The 26653-nt window shown below is 51.4% G+C and overlaps 1 protein-coding gene across 12 annotated transcripts in view; it reads right to left on the bottom strand.

The window, feature by feature from the left end:
* The window catches only part of scrib (scribble planar cell polarity protein), a 226854-nt gene that overhangs the window by 112137 nt on the left and 88064 nt on the right, over positions 1-26653 (bottom strand). For 11 of the 12 annotated variants that reach the window (XM_072576533.1, XM_072576538.1, XM_072576540.1 and 8 more), the window contains 4 exons: positions 5659-5748; positions 4877-4954; positions 2474-2788; positions 1793-1873 (listed from right to left, as the gene is read on the bottom strand). In XM_072576533.1, coding sequence (XP_072432634.1) covers positions 1793-1873; positions 2474-2788; positions 4877-4954; positions 5659-5748 — 564 coding nt within the window. The remainder of the gene's footprint in view (positions 1-1792; positions 1874-2473; positions 2789-4876; positions 4955-5658; positions 5749-26653) is intronic. The other variant, XM_072576539.1, reaches the window with a different exon arrangement.

Below are 26653 nucleotides of genomic sequence, written 5' to 3'. Positions count from 1 at the left end.
CCGAAATCGCTATTACTCAGGAATTGGCATTTCTGCAACTGGTGGGGTGAAAGCTGATAACAGACAGGCCACAGTCCTTCAGGAACTGACCCTGGAAACAGCAGCTGCATTGGCTGACAGTGTCCAAGACTCTGGGACAGTTCCTACAGATAGGAGGGAGTGAATGTAACCGCGCTATTGAAGACAGGGACGGGACAAAACCCAGGAATTGTAGACCAGTCAGCCTGCGGGGAAATACTACAATCTATTATCAACCATTAACAGAGGCAGGATCAGACAGAGTCAGCATTCAAAAGGGAAATCATACTTGACAAATCTACCGGAATGTTTCTATGGGGAAACTAGGGAGAGGCACTCCGCACTGGCCAGTGACAGCCACATCGCGTCAATGAGCCAAAGGGACAGGCAAAAGGGGAAACTCTTTCAGTTTGGCCAGTCAGCAACAACACGGCCCGCTCTGTGACACGGAATGCTTCTTGGCTTCCACCCGTGTGCTCGATTTCTAACCCCACCCCCAGCTTTTCCCAGACAAGATCAGCCCTCTCCATTGAGCCCATCAACTCAAAGAGATCACTGCCTGACCACCGCACCCAGGAACACCAAACTAGCGTGTCCATGCTGCCTTTCTAACTCATTGTTGGAAGGGATAAAGTCGGACAGTTAGCGTCGGTATCCATTAGCATTGCGAAGATTGGGGGGGGGTGACCGTATTGAAACACACACCAAGCCGAGAGGGGTGGACTGGGCAGATGCTGACAGCAAGTTACCTCTTGTGGGAGAGACTACATCGGCCGACTCTTTAAAAATGAAGACTTGCTTTTAAAACAGAGAAGAGGAGAAAGGTTCTCTCTTTCAGAGAGCCATTATTCTGTGGGAGTCTCCTTGCCAACTGTAGTGGTAGCAGGGATACTTAATAAATTCAGGACTTGTAGGCCAATGTCAAACCTTCCAGGGGGAGTCAACGGGGATGGGGACAGGCAGGAAAACGGAGTTCAGACCACAATCAGATCAGCGATGATCTCACTGCAGTCTCTTTGTAGTCTCTCTTCGGCTGAGAGTAAAGGGGCACCGATTTTATCCTGAGATGGGGAGGAACACCTTCTCTCAGATATGTTACTCTCTGGAACTGCGTGCCCCAGAGAGCCGTGGAGGGGGGGGGGGAGGGGGGACAGCCCTCGTGTATATTTAAGGCTGAGCTGGACAGATTTGTGATCCGTTGGGGAATCGAGGGTTAGGGGAAAGGGGACACGATGAATGCCTGATCAGGCATGATCCTGTTGAATGGTGGAGCAGGTTCGAGAGGCCGAATGGCCTCCTCTTGTCCCTGTTTCTGACGGCCTGGTGAATGGTGGAGCAGAAGTGAATGCCCAATCAGCTGTGAAGCCCTTTTCTCCCTGCTCCCCTTTAGCACAGCACAATTCCAGTGAATCTGTACATAATCTCCCCAAGGAGAACATAGCTTCCTCTGACACACTGTCGAGAACCGAATCCAGTCACTCCCAGCAGCTCAGGATGATGCAGCTTCTTTGTCAATCCTCGCTTAGCAGCGGTGGAGAGGGGGGCTCCCACACCCGAGGTGCATGGCTGCTCCAGCAGAGGCAGTGGCTGGCATAGATTGATACTCTCAGCAGGTGGGTACAAGCTGATGCCAGTCAGAGTAGACCACGCCATGCTGAGGTCTTCACACACCCAGAATCCTGGCGCACGGAGCACTCCCGCACAGAACACTGCTCCAGCCCACACCATACAATCTCCCAACTGGGGAGACAGCTCACTGACAGAGGGCACTTACCGAGATAACCCGATCTCCAACTCGCAGGATCCCATCCCTGTGCGCAGATCCTCCATCAGCTAACCGAGAGATAAAGATTGCCTAAAAACAGGATGTGCCATAGGTTACACACACACACACACTTCTCACAGACACACCCCGGGTCTCTCACACACACACACACCTCTCATACACCATGGGTTACACACACACACACCACCCCCCCGGGTTATACACACACACGGCTCTCAAACACCCTGGGTTACACACACACGGCTCTCAAACACCCTGGGTTACACACACACGGCTCTCATACACCCTGGGTTACACACACACGGCTCTCATACACCCTGGGTTACACACACACGGCTCTCATACACCCTGGGTTACACACACACGGCTCTCATACACCCTGGGTTACACACACACACGCTCCGGGTTATACACACACACTGCTCTCTCATACACCCTGGGTTACACGCACACACCTCTCATACACCTTGGGTTACACACACACACCTCTCATACACCCTGGGTTACACACACACGGCTCTCATACACCCTGGGTTACACACACACACCTCTCATACACCCTGGGTTACACACACAGACGGCTCAGACACGCCTTGGGGTTCCACTTGCAATACACCAACATGTAGCCATCCCACTAAAGCAGCTTCCCCTTTCTGGTTTCATACTCACTGGGTCTCCTGCTTTGTATGGTGTTGATCCCTTGCCCCCAGCGATGCTGAAGCCCAGGCCTTTCTCGTTGCGTGCCAGTGAGGTAGTAAACTGCAGCCGAACGTGGCCATTTTCAGGAGGTTCTGGGAACCTCAGGCCGGTGCGACGGTCCCTTGGGGCGTAGTCATCCTCAGGGCGCAGTGGGGTCACAGTGATGGCATTCTCTGGTTCCACCATCCTCTCCCGTAGTATTGACATGGTGACTGAACTCCCTGAGCTCCGCAATGCCTCCACTGCCCGGTGGTGCTCTGCATCATGCAGGTCCACACCGTTAACCTGCACCAACCAAAGGCACACCCATCACCGCATCAGACAGCAGCCTGCCCAGCAGGAAACCAGAGAGGGAACACGGAGGACCACGGGGAAGCTGGGAGGCATGTGGGAAAACTGACAGGGTAGGAAATGACCCAGTGGTCTTATCACAGAACTGTACAGCATGGAAACAGACCCTTCGGTCCAACCCGTCCATGCTGACCAGATATCCCAACCCAATCTAGTCCCACCTGCCAGCACCCATAAGACCATAAGACCATAAGACATAGGAGTGGAAGTAAGGCCATTCGGCCCATCGAGTCCACTCCGCCATTCAATCATGGCTGATGCGCATTTCAGCTCCACTTGCCAGCGTTCTCCCCGTAGCCCTTAATTCCTCTAGACAACAAGAACCTATCAACCTATCAACCTATCAACCCGGCCCATATCCCTCCAAACCCTTCCTATTCATATACCCATCCAAACGCCTCTTAAATGTTGCAATTGTACCAGCCTCCACCACTTCCTCTGGCAGCTCATTCCATACACGTATCACCCTCTGTGTGAAAAAGTTGCCCCTTAGGTCCCTTTTATATCTTTGCCCTCTCACCCTAAACCTCTACCCTCTAGTTCTGGACTCCCCGATCCCAGGGAAAAGACTTTGCCTATTTATCCTATCCATGCCCCTCATGATTTTATAAACCTCTATAAGGTCACCCCTCAGCCTCCAACGCTCCAGGGAAAACAGCCCCAGCCTGTTCAGCCTCTCCCTGTAGCTCAGATCCTCCAACCCTGGCAACATCCTTGTAAATCTTTTCTGAACCCTTTCAAGTTTCACAACATTGTTCCGATAGGAAGGAGACCAGAATTGCATGCAATATTCCAACAGTGGCCTAACCAATGTCCTGTACAGCCGCAACAGGCTGGGTGGCACGGTGGCACAGTGGTTAGCACTGCTACCTCACAGCACCAGAGACCCAGGTTCAATTCCCGCCTCAGGCGACTGACTGTGTGGAGTTTGCATGTTCTCCCCGTGTCTGCATGGGTTTCCTCCGGGTGCTCCGGTTTCCTCCCATAGTCCAAAGATGTGCAGGTCAGGTGAATTGGCCATGCTAAATTGCCTGTAGTGTTAGGTAAGGGGTAGATGTAGGGGTATGGGTGGGTTGCGCTTCAGCGGGGCGGTGTGGACTTGTTGGGCCAAAGGGCCTGTTTCCACACTGTAAGTAATCTAATCTAATCTAAAAAAAGATTTACAAGGATGTTGCCAGGGTTGGAAGATCTGAGCTACAGGGAGAGGCTGAACAGGCTGGGGCTGTTTTCCCTGGAACGTCGGAGGCTGAGGGGTGACCTTATAGAGGTTTATAAAATTATGAGGGGCATGGATAGGATAAATAGACAAAGTCTTTTCCCTGGGGTCGGAGAATCCAGAACTAGAGGGCATAGGTTTAGGGTGAGAGGGGAAAGATATAAGAGAGACCTATGGCGCAACGTTTTCACTCTATGACTCCCCAGGACCTTACCACTAAGTGTATAAGTCACACCCTGATTTGCCTCACATTGATCTAAATTAAACTCTATCTGCCACCCCTCAGCCCACTGGCCTACGCTATTAATGCAGGGAGCCAAGTAATGTTCTGGGGATCAGTGTTCAAATCTCAGCCAATGGAATATGAATTCAATTTAAGGAAAGTAAAATTCAGTGTCTAATGATGACGGTGAATCCACTGTCAATTGTTGGAAAACTCCATCTGGGTCACTAATGTCCCTTAGGGAAGGAATCTGCCATCCTTACCTGGTCTGGCCTACACGTGACTCCAGACCCTCAGCAATGAGGGTGACTCTCAACTGCCCTCTGGACAATTAGGGAGGGGCAATAAATGCTGACCCAGCCAGTGACACCTCACCCTGAGTGTGAATTAAAAAGCAACACGGATGTTTGGGAGTGGAATTGAGAAACGTGGGCTGAAGGACAAGGTGGGAGCGGCGATTGAGAGTGAGCTTGGTGGGCTCGCGGTGGGGTGGGGGAAGGTACGGAGGGTAGGCCTAGCACAGCCGTGTGTGTCCCCCCCCGATGGGCTGCTAGCACTCGGCACCACATCGAACCTTACTGACCTGCAGCAGCTTATCTCCGACCCGTACTCCAGCCTGAGCTGCCGGCCCTTCCTCGGAAACCCGGGATATGAAGATGCCCTGAAACAAACATAAGCAGCTGTCAGTTTGCAGCAGGTCGGACATTCCCCATCCAAACACCGGCACCAGATTACACAACCAGGGCTCAGCTCACACCAGTCAGCTTCACACCAAGCTAACAGCTCAAATAGAAAGCCAGAATCTCGGAGAATCACCTGGATTCTTTCCAAGCTGCTACTGGCTAGGAATGTGGGGGTTAAAGGCAGCGAGGGGCTGGGGTTGGGGTTGGGGCTGGGGCTGCCCAGTGGAGTGGCTGGAGGCTGCTTATTTAAAGAGGGCTGGGGCGGGGAATGGCTACATCAGGGGAACTGGGGCCAGGCACAGACGGATAAAGAATTCCAAACAAGGAGGGCAGGCAGAGTTTCTCTCTCCAGCCATACAACATCCACACCATCGGGCGTGAGCTAGACACACCAAGAGGGGTGGGGGGGCTGAAGGCTGGGAGGGGGGGGCACGTTGAGGTTGGAGATGGGGAGGGGGTGACGATGGCTGAGCTGAGCTGAGCCTGGGGAGGGAGGCAGGGTGGAGATGGAGATGGGGAGGGGGTGACAATGGGTGGAGGGAGGAGGGGAAGGTTGGATAGAGTGAGGCTTGTGAATAGATGCTGGTTTCCTGTGGGACGTGTGCACTCGAAAGCCGAGCAGACTGTGTGCCTGTGCCCAGAGTGGCACCAAGAGATCAGGGCAGCCATGAAGCAACCTTACCTCATCGTCGCCCTTGTATGGGGTGGAGCCTTTTCCTCCAGCGATACTGATGCCCAGGCCACCGGTTTGACGGTGGATTGTTAGTGTTAGCTACAGACACAACAACAGCAGGTTAGCTCAGCTCAGCAACATCAACTCGCAGCCTCAATCCCCCCACTCCATCCTGTAGACAGCTTGGAGTGTACAGGCCTCTGCAAACCTCTCACTGACAGATAGACCCACACACACGGTGAAAGACAGACAGCCACACTCCCTGTGGAACTCTGCAAAGTGAAGAATCAGACTGATATCACTGGGAACATGGGTACAGAAAGAGTCCACTCAAACTCTGAAATCTGTTCCTCCATTTCATTCAATCATTGATGATCCATATTTTTGGATGCTCCTTACCGACTGGAAGATAGATTTGTGAACCACAACAGAAAAAGGGAGAGGTATTTCCAGGTTCCCAGCAGCACGTGAGTAAGCAAGTGAGTGAGAGAGAGAGAGAGAGAGAGAGAGACAGAGACAGAGACACAGAGAGAGGGGGGGGGAGAGGGAGGGGGGGGGGGAGAGGGAGGGGGGGGGGAAGAGGGAAGGGGGGGGGGAGAGGGAGGGGGGGGGAGCGGGGGGGGGGGGGAGAGGGGGTGGGGAGAGGGGGGTGGGGAGAGGGGGGGGGAAGAGAGGGGGGGGAGAGGGGGGGGGAGAGAGGGGGGGGAGAGAGAGGGGGGAAGAGAGGGGGGGGGAAGAGAGGGGGGGGGAAGAGAGGGGGGGAAGAGAGGGGGGAAAGAGAGGGGGGGAAGAGAGGGGGGAAAGAGAGGGGGGGAAGAGAGGGGGGGGAAGAGAGGGGGGGGGGAAGAGAGGGGGGGGAAGAGAGGGGGGGGGAATAGAGGGGGGGGGAATAGAGGGGGGGGGGAATAGAGGGGGGGGAATAGAGGGGGGGGGAGAGGGGGGGGGGGGAGAGAGGGGGGGGGAGAGAGGGGGGGGAGAGAGGGGGGGGGGAGAGAGGGGGGGGGAGAGAGGGGGGGGGAGAGAGGGGGGGGGAGAGAGGGGGGGGGAGAGAGGGGGGGGGGAGAGAGGGGGGGGGAGAGAGGGGGGGGGGGGAGAGAGGGGGGGGAGAGAGGGGGGGGGAGAGAGGGGGGGGGGAGAGAGGGGGGGGGAGAGAGAGGGGGAGGGGGGGGGAGAGGGAGAGAGAGGGAGAGAGAGGGAGAGAGAGGGAGAGAGAGACACAGAGACAGAGAGAGAGAGACAGAGAGAGAGACACACAGAGACACACACCGAGAGACACAGAGAGAGAGAGAGACACAGAGAGAGAGACACAGAGAGAGAGAGAGACACAGACCCACAGAGACAGAAAGACAGAGAGAAACAGAGAGACAGACAGAGAGAGAGAGACAGACAGACAGAGAGAGAGAGAGAGACAGAGAGAGAGACACAGAGGACAGAGAGAGACAGAGACAGAGAGAGAGAGAGAGAGAGAGAGAGAGAGAGAGAGAGAGAGAGACAGAGAGAGACAGAGAGAGACAGAGAGAGACAGAGAGAGAGAGAGAGACAGAGAGAGACAGAGAGAGACAGAGAGAGACAGAGAGAGACAGAGAGAGACAGAGAGAGAGAGAGAGACAGACAGAGAGAGAGAGACAGAGAGAGAGAGTAGAGAGATAGAGAGTGTGCTCGCGCGTGCACAAGACAGGGTGCGTGATACTAACTGACAGTACTTCTCAATGGTCCATCTGCAAATCGAGGCTAATTCCTCTGACAGGCAGCATCAAAGCAGAAGGAGAATCGACGTTTCGGGCATGAACCCTTTTTAAGGAATGAGAAAAGTGTGTCCAGCAGGCTAAGATAAAAGGTAGGGAGGAGGGACTTGGGGAGGGGCGTTGGGAATGCGATAATGGAAGGAGGTCAAGGTGAGGGTGATAGGCCGGAGTGGGGGTGGGGGCGGAGAGGTCAGGAAGAAGATTGCAGGTTAGGAAGGTGGTGCTGAGTTCGAGGGATTTGACGGAGACAAGGTGGGGGGAGGGGAAATGAGGAAACTGGAGAAATTGGGAGTTCATCCCTTGTGGTTGGAGGGTTCCCAGGCGGAAGATGAGGCGCTCTTCCTCCAGCCGTCGTGTTGCCATGGTCTGGCGATGGAGGAGTCAAGGACCTGCTTGTCCTTGGTGGAGTGGGAGGGGGAGTTGAAGTGTTGAGCCACGGGGCGGTTGGGTTGGTTGGTCCGGGTGTCCCAGAGGTGTTCTCTGAAACGTTCCGCAAGTAGGCGGCCTGTCTCCCCAATATAGAGGAGGCCACATCGGGTGCAGCGGATGCAGTAAATGATGTGTGTGGAGGTGGAGGTGAATTTGTGGCGGATATGGAAGGATCCCTTGGGGCCTTGGAGGGAAGTGAGGGGGGAGGTGTGGGCGCAAGTTTTGCATTTCTTGCGGTTGCAGGGGAAGGTGCCGGGAGTGGAGGTTGGGTTGGTGGGGGATGTGGACCTGACAAGGGAGTCACGGAGGGAGTGGTCTTTTCGGAACGTTGATAGGGGAGGGAAGGGAAATATATCGCTGGTGGTGGGGTCTGTTTGGAGGTGGCGGAAATGATGGCAGATGATACGCTGTATATGGAGGTTGGTGGGGTGGTAGGTGAGGACCAGTGGGGTTCTGTCCTGATGGCGGTTGGAGGGGCAGGGCTCAAGGGCGGAGGAGCGGGAAGTGGAGGAGATACGGTGGAGGGCATCGCCAACCAACGTCTGGGGGGAAATTGCGGCCTTTCAAGAAGGAGGCCATCTCGGTTGTACGGTATTGGAATTGGTCCTCCTGGGAGCAGATGCGGCGAACGCGAAAGAATTGGGAATATGGGATAGGGTTTTTACGGTGGCAGGTTGGGAGGAGGTATAGACTAGGTAGCTGTGGGAGTCAGTCGGTTTATAGTATACATCTCTGTTGAGTCGGTCGCCCGAGATAGAGATGGAGAGGCCTAGGAAGGGGAGGGAGGAGTCTGAGATGGTCCAGGTGAATTTGAGGTCGGGGTGGAAGGTGTTGGTAAAGTGGATGAACTGTTCAACCTCCTCGTGGGAGCACGAGGCAGCGCCGATACAGTCATCGATGTAACGGAGGAAAAGGTGGGGGGTGGTGCCAGTGTAGCTGCGGAAGATGGACTGTTCCACATATCCTACGAAGAGACAGGCATAGCTGGGGCCCATGTGGGTGCCCATGGCTACTCCTTTGGTTTGGAGGAAGTGGGAGGATTGGAAAGAGAAGTTGTTCAGAGTGAGGACCAGTTCAGTCAGTCGAAGGAGGGTGTCAGTAGAAGGGTACTGGTTGGTACAGTGGGAAAGGAAGAAACAGAGGGCTTTGAGTCCTTTGTGATGGGGGATGGAGGTGTACAGGGACTGGATGCTTCTCCACTTCTTCCTTTCCTGCCGTACCAACCAGTACCCTTCCACTGACACCCTCCTTCGACTGACTGAACTGGTCCTCACTCTGAACAACTTCTCTTTCCAATCCTCCCACTTCCTCCAAACCAAAGGAGTAGCCATGGGCACCCACATGGGCCCCAGCTATGCCCTGCCTCTTCGTAGGATATGTGGAACAGTCCACCTTCCGCAGCTACACTGGCACCACCCCCCCACCTTTTCCTCCGCTACATCGATGACTGTATCGGGGCTGCCTCGTGCTCCCACGAGGAGGTTGAACAGTTCATCCACTTTACCAACACCTTCCACCCTGACCTCAAATTGACCTGGACCATCTCAGACTCCTCCCTCCCCTTCCTAGGCCTCTCCATCTCTATCTCGGACGACCGACTCAACACAGATGTATACTATAAACCGACCAACTCCCACAGCTACCTAGACTACACCTCCTCCCAACCTGCCACCGTAAAAACCACATCCCATATTCCCAATTCTTTCGCGTTCGCCGCATCTGCTCCCAGGAGGACCAATTCCAATACCGTACAACCCAGACGGCCTCCTTCTTGAAAGACCACAATTTCCCCCCAGATGTGGTTGACGATGCTCTCCACTGCATCTCCTCCACTTCCTGCTCCTCCGCCCTTGAACCCCGCCCCTCCAATCACGACCAGGACAGAACCCCACTGGCCCTCACCTACCACCCCACCAACCTCCAGATACATCGGATCATCCTTCGTCATTTCCGCCACCTCCAAACAGACCCCACCAACAGGGATATATTCCCCTTCCCTCCCCTATCAACGTTCCGGAGAGACGACTACCTCCATGACTCCCTCGTCAGGTCCACACCCCCCACCAACCCAACCTCCACTCCCGGCACCTTTCCCTGCAACCACAAGAAATGCAAAACTTGCGCCCACACCTCCCCCCTCACTTCCCTCCAAGGCCCCAAGGGATCCTTCCATATCCACCACAAATTCACCTGCACCTCCACACACATCATTTACTGCATCCGCTGCACCCGATGAGGTCTCCTCTATATTGGGGAGACAGGCCACCTACTTGCGGAACGTTTCAGAGAACACCTCTGGGACACCCAGACCAACCAACCCAACCACCCCGTGGCTCAACACTTCAACTCCCCCTCCCACTCCACCAAGGACATGCAGGTCCTTGGACTCCTCCATCACCAGACCATTGCAACACAACGGCTCAAGGAAGAGCACCTCACCTTCCACCTGAGAACCCTCCAACCACAAGGGATGAACTCAGATTTCTCCAGTTTCCTCATTTCCCCTCCCTCCACCTTGTCTCAGTCAAATCTAATCGAACTCAGCACCGCCTTCCTAACCTGCAATCTTCTTCCTGACCTCTCCGCCCCAACCCCACTCCGGCCTATCACCCTCACCTTGACCTCCTTCCACCTATCTTATTCCCAACGCCCCTCCCCCAAGTCCCTCCTCCCTACCTTTTATCTTCGCCTGTTGGACACACTTTCCTCATTCCTGAAGAAGGGCTGATGCCCGAAACGTTGATTCTCCTGCTCCTTTGATGCTGCCTGACCTGCTGTGCTTTTCCAGCAACACATTTTTCAGCTCTGATCTCCAGCATCTGCAGTCCTCACTTTCGCCGAATTCCTCTGACAACAGAGGAATGTGATTCTACCTCCTCTGACCCACTGCTAACAGGGCAATTAGTGTAATATTGGTGCACCTATTTTCAAGGGAGTAAGGGAGTACTGCAGATGCTGGAGATCAGAGTCAAGTGTGTGTTGCTGGGAATGAGCAGTAGGTCAGGCAGCACCGATTTCGGACTCAGTGATAAGATGTGGGCACCACTGCCTCAGTCAGCATTTGTCATTGACCATCAGCCAGAGGGCAAGGTCACGGGTGTGGAGTCACACAGCATCGAGACCCGTTAATGAATGCGATTTCCATGTGAAAGAACAACTTAATAATCAACAGTGATCACACAGTGACTGAAATTGCACGGCATCATCTGTAAGGAGGGGATTTCCAACCCATAATTCCTCATGCAGCGAGGGGGCGCACCGCGACAGGCGGCGGCGCAGCGAGGGGGCGCACCGCGACAGGCGGCGGCGCCGCCAGGGGGCGCACCGCGACAGGCGGCGGCGCCGCCAGGGGGCGCACCGCGACAGGCGGCGGCGCCGCCAGGGGGCGCACCGCGACAGGCGGCGGCGCCGCCAGGGGGCGCACCGCGACAGGCGGCGGCGCCGCCAGGGGGGCGCACCGCGACAGGCGGCGGCGCCGCCAGGGGGCGCACCGCGACAGGCGGCGGCGCCGCCAGGGGGCGCACCGCGACAGGCGGCGGCGCCGCCAGGGGGCGCACCGCGACAGGCGGCGGCGCCGCCAGGGGGCGCACCGCGACAGGCGGCGGCGCCGCCAGGGGGCGCACCGCGACAGGCGGCGGCGCCGCCAGGGGGCGCACCGCGACAGGCGGCGGCGCCGCCAGGGGGGCGCACCGCGACAGGCGGCGGCGCCGCCAGGGGGCGCACCGCGACAGGCGGCGGCGCCGCCAGGGGGCGCACCGCGACAGGCGGCGGCGCCGCCAGGGGGCGCACCGCGACAGGCGGCGGCGCCGCCAGGGGGCGCACCGCGACAGGCGGCGGCGCCGCCAGGGGGCGCACCGCGACAGGCGGCGGCGCCGCCAGGGGGCGCACCGCGACAGGCGGCGGCGCCGCCAGGGGGCGCACCGCGACAGGCGGCGGCGCCGCCAGGGGGCGCACCGCGACAGGCGGCGGCGCCGCCAGGGGGCTCACCGGGACAGGCGGCGCCGCAGCGAGGGGGCTCACCGGGACAGGCGGCGCCGCAGCGAGGGGGCTCACCGGGACAGGCGGCGCCGCAGCGAGGGGGCTCACCGGGACAGGCGGCGCCGCAGCGAGGGGGCTCACCGGGACAGGCGGCGCCGCCGCGAGGGGGCTCACCGGGACAGGCGGCGCCGCCGCGAGGGGGCTCACCGGGACAGGCGGCGCCGCCGCGAGGGGGCTCACCGGGACAGGCGGCGCCGCCGCGAGGGGGCTCACCGGGACAGGCGGCGCCGCCGCGAGGGGGCTCACCGGGACAGGCGGCGCCGCAGCGAGGGGGCTCACCGGGACAGGCGGCGCCGCCGCGAGGGGGCTCACCGGGACAGGCGGCGCCGCAGCGAGGGGGCTCACCGGGACAGGCGGCGCAGCAGCGAGGGGGCTCACCGGGACAGGCGGCGCCGCAGCGAGGGGGGCTCACCGGGACAGGCGGCGCCGCAGCGAGGGGGCTCACCGGGACAGGCGGCGCAGCAGCGAGGGGGCTCACCGGGGACAGGCAGCGCAGCAGCGAGGGGGCTCACCGGGACAGGCAGCGCAGCAGCGAGGGGGCTCACCGGGACAGGCAGCGCAGCAGCGAGGGGGCTCACCGGGACAGGCAGCGCAGCAGCGAGGGGGCTCACCGGGACAGGCAGCACCGTGGGGAGAGGGCTCAGGGACAATAACGGGACACATTGAATGTTATGGAACAAATGTGCACCATGTGTGGGTCTACCCAATTTGCTGAGAGGGGGCAGGGATCATCAATATCAAGCGCAGTACACGGTGATCTCTGGGTTGTTGAGGGTGAGAGGGAAGAGAATGTCACTGTGTCAGCCTGGTAAACGGTCACACCTTTAACTGGGAGATACTGCCAATACCTCTGTGGCGTACAGTCCACCTCTGTGTTTAAACAAGGAAAGTTTCTATAAGCCCAGACAAAAATAATCTTGCGATAGTCCCAAGCACAGTGAGACAGTAAGCAGACAAACCGATGCAGAAAAGGAGCTGGTTAATAGGAGCTCGAAAATTTTCAAGGATAACGTTAATAACCAGAGTGAGGGGGTCAGGGGTTATATGTCATCAGAAATGGAGATCCCAGAGTTAATTGCCCCGGGGGCAAATAACAACAGAGCATAAAGACAGCCAGTCAGCCCACTGAGTCTGTGCTGGCTCTCCGTCCGATAATCTGATCAGTCCCCTCCCCGTCTCCCTACAACTTCCATTCCCCTCAAATCCCTGTCCAATTTCCTTTTGAAACTGTTCCTTGTCTCTCGATCCAGCCCTGTAGTGGACGGTGTGTCCCAGCTCACTGCCATTTGCTGTGTAATCCAGTTTTCCTCTCCTTCCCCTGTGCCTCTTACCCAGAATCTCCAATCTCTCTCCCCCCAGTCCTTGCAGCATCAGATCATGGGGAGACATTTCCTTGTCTGCCTTACCCAAACCAGTCAGAATCTCGTACACCTCGATCGGATCTCCCTCAATGCTTCTGCTCCGAGAATATTCTCCAAGCTCACCCGGGAACTGAAATCTCTCATCCCTGGGACCATTCTGGTCAATCTCTCAGCACACTGAGTCCCTCACATCCTTCCTGAGGGTTGGAGGGGTATGACAGGAACTGGGGCCTAAGCAGGGTCTGATCAAGGTTCACAGTCTCTTCCCTGCTTTCTCTATGTTTGAAGTCCAGATCCCCATGAGCTTTAACCACCATCGAAACTGGGTGTATATGAAAGCCCAGCTCCCTCTGTCCCTGCAAACCCTTCAGAACTGCATTCTGATACATCTCTTCCAGGTATTCCCAGCTTCAAGTTCGATTCCGCTCGCTGACAGGATTTCCGTCCAGTCTTCAGAACCGTATCACTTTGTATATACCCCCTCTCCCTGTCCCTTCGGGTAAAATACATCCCCTCACCCTCCGTATTCAACTCCATCTGCCATTTGTCTGAGGCATGGTTGTAACCTGCTCATGATCAGGGGTTAAATATTGCAGGTGATACTAGGTTTTTTGAGCAGATGGAGTGTTTTATTGATTAACAATATTATGGAATAGGGAGAGAGGATTGATGAAAATCAGGGGAGAACCCTACAATTACAGGAATATGGGAAGGTTTGAAATGCTGCTGTATATAGTAACAGGTCTGTGCCGGTTTTGTAGAGGTAACGGCAGCATGGTGGCTCAGTGGTTAGCACTGATGCCTCACAGTACCTGTGTCCCAGGTTCGATTCCTGCCTTGGGTGACTGTCTGTGTGGAGTTTGCACATTCTCCCTGTTTCCACCCACAGTCCAAAGATGTGCAGGTCAGGTGAATTGCCCATGCTAAATTGCCCATAGTGTTAGGTGCATTAGTCAGAGGGAAATAGGTCTGGGTGGGTTACTCTTCGGAGGATCGGTGTGGACTGGTTGGGCCGAAGGGCCTGTTTCCACATTGTAGGGAATCTAATATAAAAACTCATACTTCTGTGAGCTGAGCAAAAGAGCAAACCTTCTTCCCCAGGAAAGCAGCAGTGAATTCAGAGAGCAGTAAAGGTCACAGGAACAGGTGGTGGCCATTCAGCCCACTAAGCCTCTCCTGCCATTCAATTCAATAAGGGCTGACCATCGGCCTGACGGCCATTTCTCTGTATAATCCTCATATGTTCCCTGATGTACTGATTGATCTATTGATCTCGGTCTTGACAACGTTCATGACTAAAGCTTCTACAGCCCTCTGGGATAGAGAACTTCCGAGATTCATCACAATCCTAAAGACTTACAATACAGAGATGGATGGTCTTTGAGGTTCTCATAAATGACTTGGATGAACAAAGAACATCATAGCACAAGAACAGGCCCTTCGGCCCTCCAAGCCTGCGCCGATCCAGATCCTCGATCTAAACCTGTGGCCTGGTTTCTAGGATCTGTATTCCTCTGCTCCCTGCCCATTCATGAATCTACCTAGACACATCTTAAATGACACTATCATTCCCACCCCCACCAGCTCGGCTGGCAACGTGTTCCAGGCCCCACCACCCTCCTTATAAACAACTAGCCACGAAACGACACGACCAGCTATCCTTAGTAGCCACACACACGGATAACAAGCAACATGAGTTCGACTGGGACAACACTACCATTATAGGACAAGCCAAACAGAGAACAGCCAGGGAATTCCTAGAGGCATGGCACTCATCCACAGACTCTATCAACAAACACATCGACCTGGACCCAATGTACCGGCCACTACAGCGGACAGCTGGAACTGACAACCGGAAGCGGCAGAGACAGGCCACTATAAATGCCGGAGAAAACAGCACAGAAGCGCTTCACAAGAGGCTCCCAAGCACTGAGGATGTCACCTAGACAGGGGACAAAACGTCTGCAACACAAATTCCCAGCTTGGCGAACAGAATCACAACATTTTCTCCCAAAATCCAAAGATGTGCAGGTGAGGTGAATTGGCCATGCTAAATTGCCTGTAGGTGCATTAGTCAGGGGTGAATGTAGGGGAATGGGTCTGGGTGGATTTCGGAAGGGTGCTCTTTGGAAGGTCGGTGTGGATTTGTTGGGCCAAAGGGCCTGTTTCCACACTGTCGGGAATCTAATCTAAAAATCTAATCTCTTCAGGTTCACTGTCTCAATGCTTTACAGCATCAAGGAGACCGCCCTGAATGCATTTCCACAAGAGTGTGCACTGGCTACTCCAATCAGAACGGTCATGGACAGATCAACTTATGGGTAATAGTTCATCCCTTGTGATGGTTCTCTCATCACCCTAGTTAATTCACAAATCGTGGGTATAACTGATTGGGCCAACATTTGCTGACTATTCCTGGTTGCAGGTGATGAGTTGCCTTCTTGAACTGCTGCAGTCCATGAGCTGAATGTAATTCAGGCTGAAGAGGGGCAGTAATTTCTGATGGTAATTTCAGGAGAACATCCTTGATCAGTCCAACTGGAATGGAGGCTTTGCTGGAGCTAGTGTTGGGGAATGAGGTGGGTCAAGGAGACACGGGTTTGAGGGGGAGAAATGGGGTAAGACTGATCACTGTACAAAGTTTGGATTAGTAACAGAATAACGGGAAACAAACTGAGCTGTTAAATTAAAAGAGGGTTAAGTGGAATGTGAAGGCGGAGGGGGAAATCAAGGCAGAATAAAATGGAACTAGAGATGGCAGATCGAACTGTAATGAACAACGGGTGATCTTTGAGGAGATGATTCAGATACAGGCTGTGTCTATTCCAACAAGGAGGAAAGGTGAAGAAGTCAAACCTACAGCCCCTTGGGTGATCAGGGAGGGAGAGAATATGATAAAACACAAAGGGAGGGTATATGATGCTTGTCAGTCAATTCATCAAGAGAACACAGGTTCAAATACAATGAGTTAAGAGAGGAAGTGAAGAGATTTCAAACGATCAAGAGGAGAATTAGAGAACAGTTAAGATAAAAGAGCGCTCTAAATCCTGCACTAATGTGTAAGAGTAAGTGGATAGTAAGCGTGGGAGCTGTGAGGAACAAAGGAGGACATAAATGTTCAGAGGTGCAGGGCAAGGTGAGAATATCTCCCGAGTACTTGAATCGAACCTTAGTTAACATGGAATATTGGAATACATATGGAATATTGGAGTTCAGGCCAATCAGATCAATGATGATATTAGGACATGGTAGAGCAGACCTGGGCTCAAATGGCCCGACTCATTATCCTAATTTGTAAGTTCCCATTCACACTGAGGATATGACCATTGTGTGGTGTGGCTCTCTAGCTGGATCGATATGGAACAAATCCAGGAGGGCTAGGGAAGCAACAGAAGCAGCAGCAGCAGAATGGTATTCAACTTCAACCTGTACACTCATGGACTGGTGTTCCTCCTCTGCCATTACCATCAAACTCAGTGAAACCTGAGTCAAAGATTTAAAATCTGTGCAGGGGATGTGGACGTCACTGGCTGGCATTTATGAGAGTCACAGGGACATTCAACATCGATACAGGTCCTTTGACCCACCATGTCTATGGTGACCATCAAACTACACTGATTCCATTCTCCTGCACTTGCTCCATAGCCAACTGCACCCTGGCATTTTAAGCTCATCCAGATGCTTCTCCAAGAGTATTTGCCTCCACCACCCTCTCATTTCCTTGTTCTACTGCCCTCTGGGTGAAAAAAACCTTCCTCAGATCTCGTCCAAACCACTTAATCTTTATCTTTAACCCCTCAGGCCTCAGGCACAGGAAAATAATTCTCACAACCTACTCTGCCTATACCTCCCTTAATGCTGTAAATCTCAATTAGATCACCCTCTACTCCAGGGAAAACAAACGCTGCCTATCCAGCTTCTCCTCAGAAATGAAACTGTCCAGCCCAGGCAACATCCTGGTGAATCTCCTCTGCATGCTCTCCAGTGACAATCACACCCTGCTGACAGTGTGGTGACCAGAATACCCACAGTATTCTGTCTGTGGCCTGCCCAATGATAGGTAATAAAACACAGGAGCAGAATTAGACCATTCAGCCCATCAAGTCTGCTCCATTGTTCAATCATGGCTGACATGTTTCTCGATCCCATTCTCCAGGCTTTTGCCTGTAACCCCTGACCCTCTTACCAAACAAGATCCTATCCATCTCTGTCTTAAATACCCTCAATGACTTGGTTTCTAGAGAGTCACCCCCCCCCCCCTGCTGAAGAAATTCTTCCTCATCACAGTTCTAACGACAGTCCCTTCATTGTGAGGTTATGCTCGAGTCCCGGTCTCTCCTATTAGTGAAAACATCTTCCGTGTTCACTCTATCCAGGCCCCTCGGTATTCTCTAAGTTTAATCAGATTCACCTCATCTTTCTAAACTCGATTGAGTTCAGACCCAGAGTCCTCAACCACTCCTGATATGACAAGCCCTCAATCCCAGGATCATTCTTGTAAACCTCCTCTGGACCCTCTCCAACACAAGCATATCTTTCCTTTGATACAGGGCCCAAAACTCTATTTCACGATATTCCAAATGGAGCCTTACCAGAGTCTTCTACAGCCCCAGCAGCTCCTCCCTGCTCTTGTATAAACTTGGAACATACCAGTCAACACAGAAATGGAGGGCAAAGTAGAAATGAAGGCAAACATGACTAAGAATGAGACCAGGCAGGGAAACACTGCTGAGGGAGTGGGGAGGTGGTCTGAAATACATGGGATTCAATGTGAGAAGTATAATAGGCAAGGTTGGTAAACTTAAGAGCTCTGGTTAGTACTGGAGCTGTCACATTATTGTGATTATGGAGACCTGTCTGAAGGAGGGATAGGCCTGGCAGCTGAATGTCCCAGGATTGAGATGTTTCAGGTGTGATAGAAGGGGATGTTGTATTAATGGTGATGGAGTCTCTCACAGCTGTATTGAGGGAGCACACATCAAGGAGGCACCTCAGGAATAGGAAAGGTAAAATCACAACTACAGGTCTCCCTACAGCTACTGGGGTATAGAGGAGAGAATATGGAGACAGATTTTGGAAAGATATAAAAACAGCAGGGTTGCTGTGGTGGGTGATGCTAACTTCCACTATAATAACTGGGACACACTTTGTACTAGGGACTTGGATGGGGCAGAATTTTAAGAGCCATTCATCCAAGGACTGTTATCCCTATTCATGAGTACCTTAAAATACACAGTATTATGGTCATTACTCCCAAACTTCACTCACCTGGCTAAGCTCACCTTTCCCAAAACCAGGTCCAGTATAACCCCTTCTCTGGTTGGACTGTTAAACTGGGGGGGGGTGCAAACTACACTCATGTAGCGGCTGTACAGGACATGGGTTAGGCCACTGTTGGAATATTGCCTATAATTTTGGTCTCCTTCCTATTGGAAAGATGTTGTGAAAGTTGAAAGGGTTCAGAAAAGATTTACAAGGATGTTGCCAGGGTTGGAGGATTTGAGGTACAGGGAGAGGCTGAACAGGCTGGGGCTGTTTTCCTGGAGCATCGGAGGCTGAGGGGTGACCTTATAGAGGTTTACAAAATTATGAAGGGCATGGATAGGATAAATAGACAAGTCTTTTCCCTGGGGTCAGGTGGTCCAGAACTAGAGGGCATAGGTTTAGGGTGAGAGGGGAAAGATATAAAAGAGACCTAAGGGGCAACCTTTTCACACAGGCTGGTACGTATATGGAATGAGCTGCCAGAGGATGTGGTGGAGGATGGTACAATTGCAATATTTAAAAGGCATCTGGATGGGTATATGAATAGGAAGGATTTGGAGGGATATGGGCCGGGTGCTGGCAAATGGAACTAGATTAGGAATGTTGGTTTTCTCACTGAGCTGGAGGATTCATTTCCAGATATTTTGTCACCCTACTAGGTAACATCTTCAGTGGGCCTCCAGTCACAGCATTGTTGATAATTCCTGCTTTCTATTTATATGTTTGAATTTCTGTGGGTTGATGTCATTTCTTGCTCTTTTTCTCAGCGGGTGGAAGATGGGGTCTAACGCGATGTGTTTGTTGGTAGAGTTCTGGTTGGAATGCCATGCTTCGAGGAATTCTTGTGCGGATCTCTGTTTGGCTTGTCCTAGGATAGATGCGTTGTGCCAGTCAAAGTGGTGTCCTTCCTCATCTGCATGAGAGGATCCTAGTGAGAGAGGATCATGTCGTTTTGTGGTTAGTTGGTATTCATGTATCCTGGTGACTAGTTTCCTGCCTGTTTGTCCAATGTAGTGTTTGTTACAGTCCTTACACGGTATTTTGTAAATGACATTAGTTTTGCTTGTTGTCTGTATGGGGTCTTCCAAGTTCATTAGCTGCTGTTTTAGTGTGGTGGTGGGTTTGTGGGCTACCATGATGCCAAGGGGTCTGAGTAGTCTGGCAGTCATTTCTGAGGTGTCTTTGATGTAGGGGAGAGTGGCTAGGGTTTCTGGACTGTTTTGTCAGCTTGTTTGGGTTTGTTGCTGAGAAATCTGCGACTGTGTCCATTAGGTATCCATTCTTTTTGAATACACTGTATAGGAAATAATGTCACCACAGGAAATGACATCACCAATCCAAAGAAACCCAAACAGAAATAGAAAGCAAGAATTATCAACAGTGCTTCACCTGAGGCCCACTGAAGATGTTACCTAATATGGTGACGAAACATCTGGAAATGAACCTTCCAGCTCAGCGAGCAAACCTACATCCAGAACCTCAACCTAAGGTACAAATCTTCTCAAAACTCGCCAGGACTAGATTAGGTTAGGATCTCTGGTCAGCATGGACAGGTTGGACTGAAGGGTCTATTTCTGTGCTGTATATGTCCATGACTCTAACTGGAGAATTTTGATTGAAAACGGTTGTTTGAGGGTAAATCCATATCAGACATGTGGGAGTATTCCAAACGGCAGTTATTAAAGCATTCAGGAGCAGCACATTCCTGTGAGAATGTAAGATAGGTAAGCAAGTTATGTGAACCTAGTATGATCAGGGATGGTATAACCTCGGTCAAAAAGAAAAAGAAAGTAACGGTAAGGTCAAGGAGGACTGGAAGTGACAAAGCCCTTGAAGTATATAAAGGAAGTAGGGAAGAGCTTAAACAAGGAATTAGAAGGGCTAAAAGGGGTCATGAAGTCATTAGCAAACAGGATAAAGGAGAATCCCAGGGCTTTTTTATACAGAAGTAATAAGCAAGAGGGTGGCCAGGGAAAGGGCTAGCCCACTCAAGGATAAAACAGGGAATCATGTGTGAAGCCAGAAGAGGGAGGTGTTATCCTAAAGGAATACTTTCTGTTGGTATTCACCAACAAGAAGGTATTGGTGCAGAATGATCTCAGGGAAGGGTGCATCAAATTCTAAGCCAAGTTGCTATTAAAAAAAAGTGCGTGTATTAAAAAGTATTAAGGTTGATAAGCCCCTTAAGGTTGTGAGGGGATCTATCCCAGAATATTGAGGGAGGCAAGAGAACAAATTGCTGGAACAATTACAGACATCTTTATATCCTCTTTGGTCATAGGGGAGGCCCCAGAGGACTGGAGAATAGCCAGTGTTAACCCATTCTTTAAGAAGTCTATCAGGGATAGTCTTGGAAATTACAGGTCTGTGAACCTTGTGTCAGTGATTGGGAAATTATCGGAAAAGATTCTCAGAGACAAGATCTATATAGACTGAGAAGCAAATAGTCTTTAGTGATAGACGGCATGATTTTGTGCAGGGGAGATTGTGCCTCACTAACTTGATCAAGTTTTTTAAGGAGGTGATGATGACGATTGATGAAGGAAAAGCAGTTGATGTTGTCTACATGGACTTCAGTAAAACCATTGACAAGGTCCCTCATGGCAGACTAGTCCAAAAGATGAAATCACAGGGTATCAGGGATGAGCTACCAAGTTGGATACAGAACTGGCTTAGGTACAGGGAACAGTGGTGGAAGGATGCCTTACGGAATAGAGGGCTGTGACTAGTGGTGTTCCACAGGCAGCAGTGCTGGGACCTCTGTTCTCCGTGGTCTTTATAAATGATTTGGAGGAAAACATGGCCGGTCTAATTAGTAAGTTTGTGGACAGTGCAAAGGTTAGTGGAGTTGTCGATAGTGAGGAGGATTGTCAAGGGGAAACAGCAGGATGTAGATCAGTTGGAGGCATGGGCAGAAAAAATGGCAGATAGAGTTTAATCTGGACAAATGCAAGGTGATGCATTTTGAAGGGTCAAATACATAGTGAATGTCAGAATTCTCAGGAGTCTTGATATACAGAAGGATCTGGATGTGCAGGTCCACAGATCACTGAAGGTGACAGCGCAGGCAGGTAAGGGAGTAACAAAGGCCTATGGCACGTGTGCCTTCATTGGAAGGGGCATTGAATATAAGGATAGACAAGTTATGCTGCAGCTTTATAGAACTTCAGTTAGACCATATTTGGGTTATTTCATATAGTTCTGGTCACCACATTACCAGAAGGATGTGGATGTTTTGGCGAGGGGACAGAAAAGGTTTACCAGGAGGTTGCCTGGTCTGGGGAATTTTAGGTCAGGAGAAAGGTTGGATACACTGGGTTTGTTTTCACTGGAACGCAGGAGGTTGAGGGGTGACCTGACAGAAATTTATAAGATTGTGAATGGCATGGATAAAGTGGAAAATATGAGGTTTTTCCCCCAGGGTGGAGGGGTAAATGACGAGGGGACACGGGTTCAGGGTGTGGGTGGGGGAGTTTCAAAGCAATGAGAGGGGCAGGTTTTCACACACAGGGTGGAGTGTCCCTGGAACACACTGCCAGAGATGGTCGTGGATGTAGACACCATTGCAGCATTCAAGAAGCACCTGGTCGAACACATGAATAGGAAGGGAACAGAGGGATACGGATCCTGTAAGGGAAGACAGCTTTAGATTGGAAGGGCAAAATGTGTCATAGCAGCCTTGGAGGGCCGAAGGGCCTGTTCCTGTGCTGTACTGTTCTTTGTAACTCCTTCATTTGCCATCCCAATACAGGAAGATGAGCAGCCTATAGGCCTGCATCCCCACCCTGTCTCTCTGTGCTGACACCTTCAGGGACCCATGGACTGTACACCAAGGTCCTTTTGTCCTTCAGTGCTCCCCCGGGGACCTATCATTGATTGTGTATATCCTTCCTTCATTAGACCTCCTAAAAATGTATTCTCTCGTACTTATCAGGATTGAATTCCATCTGCCATTACTCTGCCCAGTTTCCCAGCTGATCAAATCAGCCTGTAGTCCGAGACCATCCTCCACACTATCAACAACACCAATCTTCTTTTCATCTGGAAATGGACTCATTATACTTTCTGAATTCACATCCAAGTCATTAATGTAAGTGACCAACAGCAAGAGTCCCTGCACATATCGCAGTGGTACACTGCTGGTCACAGGCTTCCAATCACAACACAACCCTCCACCATCATCCTTTGCCATCCGATTTAGATCCAGTTTGCCAACAACTGATCCCATTGGCTTTGGAACAGCCTTCCAAGTAGGACTTTGCCAAAGTCCACGTAAAAATTCTCAAATTTATAAAACATCTCCCTCTAACAAATCTATGCTGATTATCCCGATCAATTCCTGCCTTTCCAAGTATTGATTAATCTTGGCCCTCAGAAATTTTCCCAATGATTTCTTGATCAGTGATGCCAGACGAACCGGTCTGTAATTACCTGGCCTATCACTGCTGCCCTTCTTGAACAAAGGAACCACATTAACCATCCTCCATCCGGCACTTCACCTGTGGTTAGCAAAGTATCAAATATCTCTGCCAGGGCTCCTGCAGTCTCCTCCCTCACCTCCCATAGTAGATATGAATACAATTCATCAGGCTCTGGGGATTTATGCGGATTTATGTCTGTAAAACATCTTGGTGGTACGTGTATGGAATGAGCTGCCAGAGGATGTGGTGGAGGCTGGTACAATTACAACATTTAAAAGGCATTTGGATGGGTATATTAATAGGAAGGGCTTGGAGTGATATGGGCCTAATGTTGGCAAACAGGTTTAGATCAAAGTTAAAAATCCCACAACACCAGGTTATAGCCCAACAGGTTTATTTGGAAGCACTGGCTTTCGGAGCATCGCTCCTTCACCACAACCACCTGATGAAGGAGCGTCTATAACCTGGTGTTATGTGATTTTTAACTTTGTACACCCCAGTCCAACATTGTCACCTCCAACTCAGCACTAGATCAGCTTCGGATGTCTCGTCGGCACAGAGGAGTTGGACTGAAGGGTCTATTTCCTGCTGAATGACTCTATGACCTCCTACTTAGTAATATGAACATGTTTGAGAACTTCACCATCCCTGGTTACAACGTCCTTCTCCTCTATCAATCCACGGGAAGTATTCACATACTGACCACCTCTAACTGCTCTGCCTTCTGAACTATTTGGTGCAAGCACACCCACAATGCAGTTAGGGAGGGCATTCCAGGCTGAATGGCAGAACTAGCCTGAAGGACTGGGCGGTCTCATCTTGCTCCTTTGTTTGTTCCTTTGCTGTTCAATGCCAACAGCTCTATCTGAGTTAATCACACTCTTACACAAACATTATAATCAGCTCTTCAAGAACGTGATGGTTGCTTTCATGTACAACCCCAGGTTATAGAAAAAACACACTTTAGAAACAGTGCTTAAAGTGCGTGACAACCAACACCACGTTTTAGAATTTTACACAATTACGATGCGATTAGGCAAGATTTAGGATGCATAGGATGGGGAAGGAAACTGCAGGGGATGGGCACAATTGAAATGTGGAGCTTATTCAAGGAACAGCTACTGCGTGTCCTTGATAAATATGTACCTGTCAGACAGGGAGGTAGATATTGAGAGGGAGCCATGGTTTACTAAAGAAGTTGAAGCTCTTGTCAAGAGGAAGGCGGCGGCATTTGTGAGGATGAGGTGTGAGGCTGGAGAGTTATAAGTTAGCAAGAAAAGAACTATAGAGGGGGCTAAGAGCCAGGAGGGGACATGAGAAGTTGTTGGCCCAGGAAGGGGCCCTTCGGCCCTCCAAGCCTGAGCTGATCCAAATCCACTGTCTAAACCTGTCGCCCAATCCCTAAGCATCTGTATCCCTCTGCTCCCCACCTACTCAGGCATCTGTCCAGACACATCTTAAATGAATCTACCGTGCCTGCCTCTACCACCTCTGCTGGCAACGCGTTCCAGACGCCCACCACCCTCTGTGTGAAGTACTCACCGCGTGTATCCCCCTTAAACTTTCCACCTCTCACCTTGAAAGTATGACCTCTCGTTATTGAATCCCTCACCCTGGGAAAAAGCTTGTCTCTATCCACCCTGTCTATACCCTTCATGATTTTGTAAACCTCAATCAGGTCCCCCCTCAATCTCCTTTTTTCTCAAGAAAACAAACCTAACCTACTCAACCTCTCTTCATAGCTAGCACCTTCCATACCAGGCAACATCTTCGTAAACTTTCTCTGCACCCTCTCCAAAGCGTCCACATCCTTTTGGCAATGTGGCGACCAGAACTGTACACAGTATTCTAAATGCGGCCGAACCAATGTCTTGTACAATTTTAACATGACCTGCCAGCTCTTATACTCAATACCCCGTCCGATGAAGACAAGCATACCATATACCTTCTTGATCACTCTATCCACCTGTGCAGCAACCTTCAGGGTACAATGGCCCTGCACTCCCAGATCTCTCTGCTCATCAACATTTCCCAAGGCTCTTCTATTCATTGTATAATTCGCTCTAGAATTAGACTTCCCAAAATGCATCACCTCACATTTGCCTGGATTGAACTCCATCTGCCACTTCTCCGCCCAACTCTCCAGTCTATCTATATCCTCCTGTATTCTCTGACAGTCCCTTATGCTTTCTGCTACTCCACCAATCTTTGTGTCATCTGCAAACTTGCTGATCATACCAACAATGCCCTCTTCCAGATCATTTATGTATATTACAAACAACTGTGGCCCCAACAGTGACCCCTGGTCACCTTTCTCCATTTTGAGAAACTCCCTTCAACTACTACTCTGTCTCCTGTTGCTCAACCAGTTCTTTATCCACCTCGCTAGAACACCCCACACACCATGTGACTTCACATGGATCAGGGCAAACCCTAAGGCCTTCTACAGATATAGCGGGAATAAAAGAACGGCTAGAGTAAGATTAGGGCCAAAGACAATAGTGGGAAGCTATGTGTGGAATCTGAGAACATAGGGAAGGGCTTAATGAATAATTTTCATCAGTATTGATGAGGCCAATGTTAGTGAGAATACAGAGATACAGGCTACTAGATTAGATGGGATTGAGGATGAACAAAGAGCAGGTTTTAGCAATTTTGGAAGATCTGAAAATAGTTAAGACTCCTGGGCCAGATGGGATTTATCCTCAGGATCTCTGGGAGGTCAGGGAGAAGATTGTAGAGCCTTTGGGCTTTGATCTTTATGTCATCATTGTCGACAGGAATAGCGCCAGAAGACTGGAGGATAGCAAATGTGGTTCCCTTGTTTAGGAAGGGGAGTCGGGACAGCCCTGGAAATTATAGGACAGTGAGCCTTACTTCGGTTGTGGGTAAGGTGTTGTACAAGATTATAAGAGATAGCGTTTATAATCATCTGGAAAGGAATCATTTGATTAGGGATAGTCAACACGGTTTGTGAAGGGTAGGTCATGTCTCACTAACCTTATTGAGTTCTTCAAGAAGGTGACAAAATAGGTGGATGAGGGTAAAGCGGTTGATGTGGTGTATAGGGATTTCAGTAAGGTGTTTGATAAGGTTCCCCACGATAGGCTATTGCACAAAATACGGAGTTTCGGGATTGAGGGTGATTTAGCAGTTTGGATCAGAAATTGGCTAGCTGAAAGAAGACAGAGGGTGGTGGTTGATGGGAAATGTTCATCCTGGATCTCAGTTATCAGTGGTGGGCTTCAAGGATCGGTTTTGGGGTCACTGCTGTTTGTCATTTTTATAAATGATCTGGAGGTGGGAGAAGGAGGGTGGGTTAGTAAATTTGTGGATGACATTAAGGTAGACAGAGTTGTGGATAGTGCCGACGGATGTTGTGGGTTACAGGGGGACATAGATAAGCTGCAGAGCTGGGCTAAGAAGTGGCAAATGGAGTTTAATGTGGAAAAGTGTGATGTAGTTCAATTTGGAAGTAGTCACGGGAATGCAGGGTACTGGGCTAATAGTAAAATTCTTGGCAGTGTAGATGAACAGTGAGATCTCAAAGACCAGGTGCATAAATCCCTGAAAGTTGCCACCCAGGTGATAGGGTTGTTAAGAAGGTGTATGGCGTGTTGCCGTTTATTGGTAGGGGATTGAGTTTCAGAGCCATGAGGCCATGCTTCAGCTGTACAAGACACTGATAAGGCCGCACCTGGAGTATTGCTTACAGATCTGGTCACTGCATTATAGGAAGGATGTG

The sequence above is a fragment of the Chiloscyllium punctatum genome, chromosome 8 (assembly GCF_047496795.1).
Source record: "Chiloscyllium punctatum isolate Juve2018m chromosome 8, sChiPun1.3, whole genome shotgun sequence".
Taxonomy (NCBI): Eukaryota; Metazoa; Chordata; class Chondrichthyes; order Orectolobiformes; family Hemiscylliidae; genus Chiloscyllium; species Chiloscyllium punctatum.
Note: the sequence above shows the minus strand (reverse complement) of the source record. Positions and strands in the feature narration are given on the sequence as shown.